At 42.1% G+C, this 14,172-nt stretch overlaps 1 protein-coding gene across 4 annotated transcripts in view; it reads left to right on the top strand.

Annotated features, from left to right (window-relative positions):
• The window catches only part of LOC137423023 (uncharacterized), a 149,853-nt gene extending 137,609 nt beyond the window's left edge, over window positions 1–12,244 (top strand). For all 4 annotated transcript variants that reach the window (XM_078771129.1, XM_068109811.2, XM_068109802.2 and 1 more), the window contains exon 4: window positions 11,225–12,244. In XM_078771129.1, coding sequence (XP_078627255.1) covers window positions 11,225–11,587 — 363 coding nt within the window. In that variant the 3' untranslated portion in view covers window positions 11,588–12,244. The remainder of the gene's footprint in view (window positions 1–11,224) is intronic.
• The last annotated feature ends 1,928 nt before the right edge of the window (window positions 12,245–14,172 follow it).

Here is a 14,172-nt window from a genome sequence, read left to right as displayed (position 1 = left end):
CATCCAATTGACTTGAAATTTGAAGAGGACTTGCATATCTGGTGACTGATTCAACCACCAAGTATATTTGAGGTCAACATAGGCCAAAAGGTCAACATAGGCCTCATCACATGCATTGACATGTCAGGTGCATATTGTATGTTCGCATGTCAAGTGATAGGTCCCCACGGTCATCTGTGATTTGCATACAGGTCGGTGATTAAACCACATGGATGTTCGCATGGATGTTGTTTAAAACCACGTGGATGTTCGCATGGATGTTGTTTAAAACCACGTGGATGTTTAAAACCGCCACGAGGAGTATATGTTATCGGTCCTTTCATCCATCTGTGAGAGGGAGGAGTGGGTCAAGGGGACTAAACAGAAGGGCATTAAAGCGAATTCAAACTTACAGGTGTAAACCCAAAAGAGCTTCATGAGTTCGGAAGGCAGGTATGCTACAAGGCAGGTATGCTACAAGGCCGTAAAGACCAATGAAAATTTGGTACAACGGACCAACGGGCCCCCTAGTATATTTAAATAAAGAAGTTTTTTTATTTAGTACCTCAGGTAAGGGCTGATAGGATGGCCTAGAGATGTGCACACGCGCCTCGAACCTGTTCAATCCTGGGTTCGAATCCCGACAGAGCTATAGACTGTAATCAAGGTATTTCCCAGGTAGGGAGATGCATCAGTGTGTGCACCGTCCCTCGGATGGACGTTAAACTGGACATCCTGTCAACCCGTACGAGTTATTCCGTTGTTTTTTCACATTACCTGGTGTGTTTCCTGGAGTTGACGAAATAAGATAAAGCTTTGGGGCCGGATAAACATCCGGGAGTGTTGAAGGAGATGGCAGGGCAGGTAACGATTATGTCTAACATATATAACGACGTCTTGCCTGTCTGTGCTGCTGACATGAGCACGTGTCATTAATGTATTATAGAGCTACCTTTGCTCGTACCACGTGATGATCGCCATTTTGATTGTTCAGAGCAACATCAGCCACGTCACTGATCCACCCAATCGGACTTCACCTGGTTGGAAGCATCCAGAATTTTTCAAACCTTCACGTCTTCCAGTGTGTGAATACTTTTTGTAAACATGAGATAATTCACTAAATCTGGATATTAAACGGTTCAAAGTCCGTCTCGCATCTGGACCTTGTTGTATTCGGCATTCCACACGGGACTTTGTGTCATGTCCATCACCTGTATTGTTATAATATCATTCCCGAGACAAAATGTCCAACGCATTGACATATCGAGGTTTCGGGACAAGCTTCATCACCTCAATTATTTGGCCATGAAACGATTGAAAGCACAATAAGTCAACCGTTCGTGAAGTTTATTTTAACTGTTAACGAGTTAAGCTGCGCTTGGGATGGGTGGAGGGGCCGAAGCGCAGAGTCCTGAGGAGATGTGAAATATCGGGTGATCGAGACGGGCGGGAAAATCTCCTCAACACGATCGCTGAGGTACTGTGGTCTTCACGCAACCAGCGCGCCATTATCCTCAAGGATGCCTCGTCTCACAGCTGAGTCAAGCTGCGCTTCGGATGGGTGGAGGGGCCCGAAGCGCAGAGTCCTGAGGAGATGTGAAATATCGGGTGATCGAGACGGGCGGGAAAATCTCCTCAACGCGATCTCTGAGGTACTGCAGTCTTCACACAACCAGCGCGCCATTCTCCTCACGGCTGCCTATCCTATCCTATCAATTAAATTGCCTATCCTTTCAATTGACTTGAAATTTGAAGAGGACTTGCATAATTGGTCACTGAATTCAACCACCAAGTATATTTGAGGTCAACATAGGCCAAAAGGTCAACATAGGCCAAATTTCTAAAATCCTCAATTTTCATCCAATTGACATGAAATTTGAAGAGGACTTGCATATCTGGTCACTGAATTCAACCACCAAGTATTTTTGAGGTCACCATAGGCCATCATGTCAAATTGAAAACTTTTGGGGGAGGGTGTATTTTGCAAGTATCATGCTACGCATGACGTTTTCTTGTTACTTGCAAAATCGAAGATTTTACAAGTATATTGGTCGGTTGTGTTTGTGACTGTCTGTCTGTTTGTTTGTTTGCTTGTTTGTTTGTTTGTCACTGGCCTACAGGTCACAATTTTCAACCGATCTTCACCAAACTTCACCAAGTGGTAGAGTTGGTCAAATGCCAGAAGGCTATTGTTTTGGGGGTCAATAGGTCAAAAGGTCAACATAGGCCAAAGGTCACCAACTTTGCTAAATTTCTAAAATCCTCAATTTTCATCCGATTGACTTGAAATTTGAAGACCACTTGCATATCTGGTCATTGAATTCAACCACCAAGAATTTTTGAGGTCAACATAGGCCAAATGGTCAACATAGGCCAAATTTCTAAAATCCTCAATTTTCATCCAATTGACTTGAAATTTGGAGAGGACTTGCATTGAATTCAACCACCAAGTATTCTTGAGGTAAACATAGGCCAAATGGTCAACATAGGCCAAATTTCTAAAATCCTCAATTTTCATCCAATTGACTTGAAATTTGAAAAGGACTTGCATATCTTGTCACTGAATTCAACCACAAATTATATTTTAGGTGAACATAGGTCAAAAGGTCAACATAGGCCAAATTTCTAAAATCCTCAATTTTCATCCAATTGACTTGAAATTTGAAGAGGACTTGCATATCTGGTCAGTGAATTCAACCACCAAGTATCTTTGAGGTCAACATAGGCCAAAAGGTCAACATAGGCCAAATTTCTAAAATCCTCAATTTTCATCCAATTGACATGAAATTTGAAGAGGACTTGCATATCTGGTCACTGAATTCAACCACCAAGTATTTTTGAGGTCACCATAGGCCATCATGTCACATTGAAAACTTTTGGGGGAGGGCGTATTTTGCAAGTATCGTGCTACGCATGACGTTTTCTTGTTTGTTTGTTTGTTTGTTTGTTTGTCACCGGCCTACAGGTCACAATTTTCAACCGATCTTCACCAAACTTCACCAAGTGGTAGAGTTGGTCAAATGCCAGAAGCCTATTGTTTTTGGGGTCAATAGGTCAAAAGGTCAACATAGGCCAAAGGTCACCAACTTTGCTAAATTTCTAAAATCCTCAATTTTCATCCGATTGACTTGAAATTTGAAGACCACTTGCATATCTGGTCATTTAATTCAACCACCAAGAATTTTTGAAGTCAACATAGGCCAAATGGTCAACATAGGCCAAATTTCTAAAATCCTCAATTTTCATCCAATTGACTTGAAATTTGGAGAGGACTTGCACATCTGGTCACTGAATTCAACCACCAAGTATTCTTGAGGTCAACATAGGCCAAAAGGTCAACATAGGCCAAATTTCTAAAATCCTCTATTTTCATCGAATTGACTTGAAAATTGAACAGCATTTGCACATTGAGTCACTAAATAGGGAAACTAACTATTTTTGAGGTCAAAAGGTTAAAGGTCAACTGAAGGTCAACCTTCCAAAATCTTTTTTCATCTGAAAAATCATCACTTTTCATCCTGTTGACCCGAGCTTTGATCAAGATTGTAAATTTTAAACTTCATGAAATGGACAATTTGCTGTATCATTGGAAAACTTTGGGGGGGGTGGGGGGGGGGCGTATTTTGCAAGTATCATGCTACGCATGACGTTTTCTTGTTTGTTTGTTTGTCACCGGCCTACAGGTCACAATTTTCAACCGATCTTCACCAAACTTCCCCAAATGGTAGAGTTGGTGAAAAGCCAGAAGCCAATTGTTTTGGGGTCAATAGGTCAAAAGGTCAACATAGGCCAAAGGTCACCAAATTTGCTAAATTTCTAAAATCCCCAATTTTCGTCCGATTGACTTGAAATTTGAAGACCACTTGCATATCTGGTCACTGAATTCAACCACCAAGTATTTTTGAGGTCAACATAGGCCAAATGGTCAACATAGGCCAAATTTCTAAAATCCTCAATTTTTATCCAATTGACTTGAAATTTGAAGAGGACTTGCATATCTGGTCACTGAATTCAACCACCAAGTATTCTTGAAGTCAACTTAGGCCAAAAGGTCAACATAGGCCAAATTTCTAAAATCCTCAATTTTCATCCAATTGACTTTAAATTTGAAGAGGACTTGCATATCTGTTCACTGAATTCAACCACAAATTATATTTTTGGTGAACATAGGCCAAAAGCTAAACATAGGCCAAAAGGTCAACATAGGCCAAATTTCTAAAATCCTCATTTTTCATCCAATTGACTTGAAATTTGAAGAGGACTTGCATATCTGGTGACTGATTCAACCACCAAGTATATTTGAGGTCAACATAGGCCAAAAGGTCAACATAGGCCTCATCACATGCATTGACATGTCAGGTGCATATTGTATGTTCGCATGTCAAGTGATAGGTCCCCACGGTCATCTGTGATTTGCATACAGGTCGGTGATTAAACCACGTGGATGTTCGCATGGATGTTGTTTAAAACCACGTGGATGTTTAAAACCGCCACGAGGAGTATATGTTATCGGTCCTTTCATCCATCTGTGAGAGGGAGGAGTGGGTCAAGGGGACTAAACAGAAGGGCATTAAAGCGAATTCAAACTTACAGGTGTAAACCCAAAAGAGCTTCATGAGTTCGGAAGGCAGGTATGCTACAAGGCCGTAAAGACCAATGAAAATTTGGTACAACGGACCAACGGGCCCCCTAGTATATTTAAATAAAGAAGTTTTTTTATTTAGTACCTCAGGTAAGGGCTGATAGGATGGCCTAGAGATGTGCACACGCGCCTCGAACCTGTTCAATCCTGGGTTCGAATCCCGACAGAGCTATAGACTGTAATCAAGGTATTTCCCAGGTAGGGAGATGCATCAGTGTGTGCACCGTCCCTCGGATGGACGTTAAACTGGACATCCTGTCGACCCGTACGAGTTATTCCGTTGTTTTTTCCCATTACCTGGTGTGTTTCCTGGAGTTGACGAAATAAGATAAAGCTTTGGGGCCGGATAAACATCCGGGAGTGTTGAAGGAGATGGCAGGGCAGGTAACGATTATGTCTAACATATATAACGACGTCTTGCCTGTCTGTGCTGCTGACATGAGCACGTGTCATTAATGTATTATAGAGCTACCTTTGCTCGTACCACGTGATGATCGCCATTTTGATTGTTCAGAGCAACATCAGCCACGTCACTGATCCACCCAATCGGACTTCACCTGGTTGGAAGCATCCAGAATTTTTCAAACCTTCACGTCTTCCAGTGTGTGAATACTTTTTGTAAACATGAGATAATTCACTAAATCTGGATATTAAACGGTTCAAAGTCCGTCTCGCATCTGGACCTTGTTGTATTCGGCATTCCACACGGGACTTTGTGTCATGTCCATCACCTGTATTGTTATAATATCATTCCCGAGACAAAATGTCCAACGCATTGACATATCGAGGTTTCGGGACAAGCTTCATCACCTCAATTATTTGGCCATGAAACGATTGAAAGCACAATAAGTCAACCGTTCGTGAAGTTTATTTTAACTGTTAACGAGTTAAGCTGCGCTTGGGATGGGTGGAGGGGCCGAAGCGCAGAGTCCTGAGGAGATGTGAAATATCGGGTGATCGAGACGGGCGGGAAAATCTCCTCAACGCGATCTCTGAGGTACTGTGGTCTTCAGGCAACCAGCGCGCCATTATCCTCAAGGATGCCTCGTCTCACAGCTGAGTCAAGCTGCGCTTCGGATGGGTGGAGGGGCCCGAAGCGCAGAGTCCTGAGGAGATGTGAAATATCGGGTGATCGAGACGGGCGGGAAAATCTCCTCAACGCGATCTCTGAGGTACTGCAGTCTTCACGCAACCAGCGCGCCATTCTCCTCACGGCTGCCTATCCTATCCTATCAATTCAATTGCCTATCCTTTCAATTGACTTGAAATTTGAAGAGGCCTTGCATAATTGGTCACTGAATTCAACCACCAAGTATATTTGAGGTCAACATAGGCCAAAAGATCAACATAGGCCAAATTTCTAAAGTCCTCAATTTTCATCCAATTGACTTGAAATTTGAAGAGGACTTGCATATCTGGTCACTGACTTCAACCACCAAGTGTTCTTGAGGTCAACATAGGCCAAAAGGTCAACATGGGCCAAATTTCTAAAATCATCACTTTTCATCCTGTTGACCCGAGCTTTGATCAAGATTGTAAATTTAAATCTTCATGAAATGGACAATTTGCTGTATCAATGGTAAACTTTTGGGGGAGGGCGTATTTTGCAAGTATCGTGCTACGCATGACGTTTTCTTGTTTGTTTGTCTGTTTGTTTGTCACCGGCCTGCAGGTCACAATTCTAAGCCGATCTTCGCGAAACTTCACCAAATGGTAGAGTTGGTCAAAAGCAAGAAGCCTATTGTTTTTGGGGTCAATAGTTAAAAAGGTCAACATAGCCCAAAGGTCACCAACTTTGCTAAATTTTTAAAATCCTCAATTTTCATCCGATTGACTTGAAATTTGAAGAGGACTTGCATATCTGGTCACTGAATTCAACCACCAAGTATATTTGAGGTCAACATCGGCAAAAAGGTAAACATAGGTCGAATTTCTAAAATCCTCAATTTTCATCCGAATGACTTGAAATTTGAAGAGGACTTGCATATCTGGTCACTGAATTCAACCACCAAGTATATTTGAGGTCAACATAGGCCAAAACGTCAACATAGGCCAAATTTCTAAAATCCTCAATTTTCATCCGATTGACTTGAAATTTGAAGAGGACTTGCATATCTGGTCACTGAATTCAACCACCAAGTATTTTTGAGGTCAACATCGGCCAAAAGGTCAACATAGGCCAAAAGGTCAACATAGGCCAAATTTCTAAAATCCTCAATTTTCATCCGATTGACTTGAAATTTGAAGAGGACTTGCATATGTGGTCACTGAATTCAACCACCAAGTATATTTAAGGTCAACTTAGGCCAAATTTCTAAAATCCTCAATTTTCATACAATTGGCTTGAAATTTGAAGATGACTTGCATATCTGGTCACTGAATTCAACCACAAATTATATTTTAGGTGAATATCGGCCAAAAGATCATCATCGGCTGAATTTCTAAAATCACCAATATTCATTTGATTGACTTGAAATTCTAAGAGGATTTACACGTATGGTTACTGAATTCAACCACCAACTATTTTTGAGGTCAACATGGGCCAAAAGGTCAACATAGGCCAAGTTTTTAAAATCCTCAATTTTCATCCGATTGACTTGAAATTGAACAGCATTTGCATCTTGCCTCAATAGATTGTGAAACAAACTATTTTTGAGGTCAAAGGTCAACTCAAGGTCAACCTTGCAAAATCATCATTTTTCATCTGAAAAATCGTCACTTTGCTTTCTGTTGACCCGAGCTTTGATCAAGATTGTCAATTTTAATCTTGATGAAATGGACAATTTGCTGTATCAATGGTGTTGGGCTAGTGGCTAGGGTGTCAGCTTAGGGTCCTAGGATCCTGGGTTCGAATCCAGGTCGATCGCTGAATTAACGCCAGGGGGGTTGACTCAGCCTGTCATCCTTCCGAGGTCGGCTAATTGAGGACCAGTTCACTGGTAATTCCCTGTTTGTCGTTAAAGGCGGCAAAAAGGGTTGGCGTCAGGAAGGGCATCCGGCCGTAAAACATTGCTTCAAAATGGGGACCGAAAAACAACAACAACCACGGTTCCCGAAAAAGGCCAACCCCCGCTTGCGGGGAAAAATGGCCTCTAAAGGTGTTTTTTTTTTTTTTAATGGAATTTTTTTCTTGGGGGTGGGGGGTGGATTTTGCAAGTATTGTGCTCCGCATGCCTTCTTCTTGTTTGTTTGTTTGTTTGTCTGCATGTGCTTACTCCTGAACGGTGAAAGATAGGAGTAAACCTCTGAAACAAAAAATGTCGGGACGGGCCCCGGGAAGGTTATAGGCCTGGTGGCGAGGCCGGTCGAGGCCGCCTTGGCTGGGCTGGGCCCATTTTGCAATAAATCTTCTTCTTTCAAAATTCTCTTGAAGTACAACTTATGCACTTAATAGGAATATCTGACTGATTGCAACACATGCTTTCAAAATTCTCTCTCGTGGGGCCCGACAGAAGAAAGAACAAGGAATCTTTGAGCACTAACTGATACTGGGCTCGCGTCAGACCTATGAACAGAAGATTAAATTCATTCAAAAAGAACCTGGGAAACACCGGGTACATTCAGCTAGAAAGACATAATTGTTCCAACTTTGGTCAGAATCCCATCACTGGTTCACAAGTTATCGTGGTAACAGGATTTTTACCTAACATGGACTCTGACCTTGCCTTTGGCCTTTGACGTTGTGACCCCAAAATCTAATGATTCGAATCGGTTCATCTTTACCTCATTAGACATACCTGCACCAAGTTTGACTGAGATCCCTTCTGCCGTTCTCAAGTTATTGCGGTAACAAAAACCTATCAAGAAAGGATGGGCAGACAGCTGGACGGTCAAACTGAAAACATAATGCCTCCTTCGATTTCGTCGGCAGTGGCATAAAAATATCTGATGTTGAACACGTACTCGCCCATTTCTCGGATATGCATTTGCCGATGTTGTTCAAACTTGGCACACATGTTGAATTATGGCTTGCATATGCACGTCATTTTTTTTCGAGATCAGATCCAAGATGGATAACTAGCGGCCATTTCGTTACTTAAACATGTCTCCAACATTTTCTCGGACATGCATGGTCCAATTTTGTTCAAACTTGGCACCAGCATAGTGGATGATGGCATATATCTGGACTTACTTTATTTTGCGATCTGATCAAAGATGGCCGACTGGTAGACTGGCGGCCATTTCGTTGTAAAAAAAAAAAAACGATATTGAACACCTCTTTAACCTTCTCTTGGACATGCATTTATCGATGTTGTTTAACACACGTCTCTGTGAGGAGGAATTTAAATGGCCGCTATGAGCAGGTGGTCACTCGGTAAAGATGGTTGCTGAGGCAGTTTTGACTGTATTGTGATGGATAAAAAGATGAACTGATTTGATTTTGGCTTCAAAGGTCAGAGGTCATGTTGGGTAAAAATGTGATACATGAGAACAGCTGAAGGGATTTAAATCAAACTTGGTACAAGTATGCATCGTGATGTAATTATGTGGGTGGAGGTATAGTGGTCATTATTGCGACGTTGAAGATTGCCGTTCCAGTTTTTCGCTCACCTGGATCGTGGTTCTGGGGAGCTTATGCAGTGGCGCATCGTCTGTCAGTCCGTAAACACTTGCAACTTCTCCTCTGAAACTGCTGATGGGATTGTGACCAGACTAGGCACAAATTCTATTTAGTATGTTGCAACTCAAGTTTGTTCATGGCATGAAAGAAATCGTGGTCTAAGGGGATCTACTGGGGTCAAAGTGGATCCAGGTTTGACCTTCAGCCCACCACCCCCATGCCCCACTCCTCCCCTAAAATATGTATTTGCTTTCTTCTCAGAAGCTACACACGCAATTCTGATTAAACTTGTCCACAACCTTCATAACCCGTCATGCACCAAAGTTTGTTCCCAGCATTAAAGTAGAACGGCACTCATCGACGTCATGACATAGACTGAAATGCCTCCGACCATCACTGTAATACTTGTATCAAGTTTGATTTAAATCTATTCAGCTGTTCCCAAGTTAGCATATTTTTACCTGACATAACCTCTGACCATTGACCTATTTAGCCCAAAATTTAATCAGTTCATGTTTCCATCATTATAGATACCTGTACCAAGTTTTAATTTAAATGACTTCAGCTGTTCACAAGTTCTCTCATTTTTACCTGACATGACCTTTGATCTCGGGATCCCCAAAATCAAATCTATTAATCTTAACATCATTTTATGTACCTGCACCAAATTTGAATTGGATCACTTCAGCCATTCTCAAGTTATAGACCGATTACAGACTTTGACCTTTGACCTATGACCCAAAAATCTAATCACTTGATCCTTACAACATTATACATGCCTGCACCAAGTTTGAATGAGATCACTTCAGCCGTTCTCAAGTTATAGACCTCTTACAGACTTTGATCTCTTGACCCCAAAATCTAATAATTTCATCTTTACATCATTCTACATAAGTGTACCTAATTTGGTCAGAATCTCATCACTGGTTCAGAAGTTATCGCGGTAACTATTTTTATGTAACATGACCTCTGACCTTTGACCCCGTGACCCCAAAATCTAAATCTGTTCATATTTACCTCATTATACATACCTGCACCAGGTTTGACTAAGATCCCTTTAGCTTGTCTCAAGTTATAGCGGTAACGAAAACCTATCATGGATGGACGGACAGCCGGACGGCTGGACGGACAACCTGAAAAGATAATGCCTTCGTCAGCAGAGGCATAAAAAATCGGCCCTTCGGTATTTGTTTTCTTTTCAGAAACCACGCATACAATTCCGATGAAACTTGACAACAACGTTCCATTCATCACTTGTGATGTACCAACGTTTGTTCATGGCATTAAAAATATTTCAGGTTTAAGGCGGTTAACATGGGGGTTTAAGGTGGTTAACGTTGGGGGTTTACAATTCAAATCCACCATGCAAGGGAGACCCCATAATAGGAAATTGCTTTTTCCTCTGAAACTACACACTATTTCGATGAAACCTCACCACAACCTTCATCACCCATGATGTACCAAAGTTTGTTCACGACTTTAAAAAAAATCGGGCCCTATGGGGGTTTACAGGGATGTTGCCTCCCAAATTAGATATTTGCTTTCTTCTCAGAAACGACACATACAATTCCGATGAAAATAGACTTGGAATTCTGGTGAAATTCTCGGTTTTACTGGTTCAGGCTCAGAAAATTTTGCATCGAACCATCTCTTGTGGCAAATGTAGAAAAGCTTGAGGAGTGTACTCTGTGCACATCCTTTCCCAACACTAAGGGAAGACTCCTCAACTTGTATTTTATGGCCTTCAACGCCATCCCACAACCAAGTTGATGAAATAATAAATGTTTGCAATGGTAAAAGGTCGAAGCTTCAAACGAAGTTACATGATGATTGGATGGAAAATGCGGTCAGTGTTCCAAAAAATCCGTTTTCCCCCATGCATTGTATCTAGGGTGTTTCACGTATCATGAAAAAACGGCCTTGACCTCGCTTCACATTCACACATAGTATAGTTGTCATTTTGCTATTCTATTAGCTGAGACATCTGTATTGAAAAAGAAAGTGTGGTTTCACTCACCGTTGCTTACCATGTTTGTGTACAGGTTGATAATGGCAGTAAGACCACTAAAAGAAAAAGGAAAAATAATGCTTCCAAGTCAAAAAGCAAAGTGAAACGAAAGGAAGATGTATTGGAATCATGCCATGGAGACAACAAAGCAAAGACACATTCTGAACAATCACTGGCACATTCTGGTGAAGCAAACGAGTTGGCAAGCTCTGCTTTCTGTATAGAAAATGACACTGTTGCAATTCCTCCACTTGGAAATGAAAAGCTGAATGATGAGAATTTTGCCGGCGAAGATTTCCACACGCCATTTCTGGACGAAGACCGTGAACGTTTCATTCGTTTACGGCAGAAGTGGAGGAAAGATTTGGCATCTGTGGTGCAAAGTAAAAAGCCATAAGCTTTCTTCCTTTTCATTTTTCTTCTTTTTTTTCTATTTTGTAACGAGGAAGAAAATATTATTCACTCGGATGTTATGTGTTGCTTATTGAGAAACAAATTGCACTGAATTTGCTGTTCTGGCTCTGTTTTACGCTTTATTTTTCTTCTTCCGTCATTTTTGTATATTTTTGTGCTGTCATCCATGTTAATTGCACAAAATAGTTTGGTATGGCATGCAATGATTTTGGTTGACGGAACCCTAGTTTCGCACATCCACCGGTATAAATGGTAATCCTTGCTTGCTTTGAACTTTGGAAACTGTTAATTAATTTACCATGATTAGTCGTCAAATATTGAAAATATTTTCCCTTCCAACTGAAGTTTTATTTTATTTATTTTTGGCGGTTTACAATTCAAATCCTTTTTGTGTTTTGGTAATGGTAATTTTGTCCAATTTTTGTTTTGGTAATGGTAAAATCTTATTTACTCCAAACACTGACCATTCCTTGTTTTTCCAGTATTTTGTTGCCGCTTTATATAAAAGTCGTTTATTGTTTTGATAGGTGTCTTATTTTTATTTCCAGATGTAAATACTGATTAGTATTAATTTTATGATATTGTTGCTCATTATTTTCCTCTTAAAGTACATCTACTTCATTAAAACCTGTTCAATGTTCTTTAAAGAGTGGACAAATACATGTCACGTTTAATTTTTTTTTTTTTTTTTTTTTTTTTTTGTATACAAGATCGAGGCTCGTGAAAGAGCTAACATTAATCACACAAAAAGACAAACCGACACACAAAAAACAAAGGGAGCGGCAGACAAGATGGGGAGAGAGGGGGAAGGACACAAAAGAGAGGGGGAAGAGGGGGAAGGACACAAACACAACATTTGAGAGCAGGGACATCGGGAGGATTTGGGGGGAGGTGGGAGAGGATTAAAACATATGAACACTGCAAGGACTCTGGGGTGAATTACCGGGGGTAGAAAAGATCAAGGTTTTCGATGGGGGACGATAAGAGATGGTGGTGAACAGCTGTTTTAAAGACCTGGAGGGAGGAGTGGGATTGAAGGGAGTGGGGGAGTTTGTTCCAGAGGCGGGAAAAAAGGGGAATGAAAGAGTGAAGGTGAGCAGAGAGCCTAGACTTTGGCAGTTTAACCATAAGAGGGTTGCAGGCAGATCTTGTGCGACCTGAAGGAATATTGGGGGGACAGAGCACAGAGAGAGCTGGGGGAGCAAGACCGGAGAGGAGTCGGTAGAAGACAGAAAGACCACCAACCTGCCTGCGGTGAGTGAGTGAAAGGCCCTCGGCGTTGACTACATCGCAGGAGATTCCAATGATTCTGAAAGCTTTGGCCTCAACAGCGTGAAGCCGAGCAAGGTGTGAGGCAGGAGCACCAGCCCAGAGGGGGGAACAGTATTCCATTGAGCTGCGGATGAAAGCCTTGTATGTGGTGAGGAGCTCAGGTGTGCCAAGGAAGGACTTCGCACGACGGAGGATGCCCAGTCGGCGACTGGCTTTGGAGGCCAGCTTGGAAATGTGGTTTTCCCAAGAAAGATCATGGCAGATAGTGAGACCCAAAAGCTTGAGCGACAGAACTTCTTGGAGAGGATTGTTGAGAAAGTAGATGGGAGGGTTGTCCAGTCGGTCCTTTCGGAGAGACATTGTAAGAGTGTGAGATTTGTCAGGATTGAAAGACATGTTCCACTTGTTTGACCAGTCTGTGATTTTGTCCAGGTCTGCAGAGAGTGAGGAGGCTGCAGACTGCCGATCTGAGGGATGAGGAATGGAGCGACAGAGAGTAGAGTCCTCAGCAAAGAGATAGAGAGGATTTTCAAGAGAGTCAGAGAGATCATTGATGAAGACCAGAAAAAGCACAGGGCCCAGAACACTACCTTGGGGAACTCCAGCCTGAACAGGAAGAGGAGATGAGAGAAACCCATTCAGGGCCACACGTTGACTACGACCAGAGAGGAAGTCTGCCAGCCATGCGTGGAGATTTCCATGGATACCAAAGGAGGAGAGTTTGGAGAGCAGAGCAGGGTGCCAGACCGTATCGAAGGCACGTGAAATGTCAAGGGAGACAGCTCTAATTTCCTGTTTGGTGTTGAGGACCTCCATCCATTGTTGAGAAAGCAGAAGCAGCATGTCCAGAGTAGAGTGACCAGGTCTGAAACCAAATTGATGATCAGAGATCAAGCCATTGGAGAAGAGGAAAGATTTAATATCTGAAGCAATGATGGATTCGATGACTTTGCTGATAATTGGGAGAAGGCTGATTGGTCTGTAGTTGCTGGGATCTGTTTTTGCACCTTTTTTGTGCAAAGCGGTGATGTTGGCTGATTTCCAAGTAGATGGCAGATGACCTTGAGCAAAAGAGAGGGTGAAGAGAACAGAAAGAGGGAGTGAAAGAGCAGAAGAACATGATTTTAGGACCCGTGGGCTGATGCCGTCAGGACCAGTTGCAGAATCAGAGTCGAGGGTTGACAGAAACTTTTCCACCTTGTCAGGAGGAAAGGACACAGAGTCCAGGAGCAGCTGGGTACGACTGGGTACGGTGGGTACAGAGAGGGATGGGTTTGGGACACAAGATTTAGAGGC

The sequence above is a fragment of the Myxine glutinosa genome, chromosome 1 (assembly GCF_964187855.1).
Source record: "Myxine glutinosa chromosome 1, kmMyxGlut1.1, whole genome shotgun sequence".
NCBI classification, from domain to species: domain Eukaryota; kingdom Metazoa; phylum Chordata; class Myxini; order Myxiniformes; family Myxinidae; genus Myxine; species Myxine glutinosa.
The sequence above is the reverse complement of the archived record's forward strand: the minus strand, read 5'-3'. Positions and strand labels throughout refer to the sequence as shown.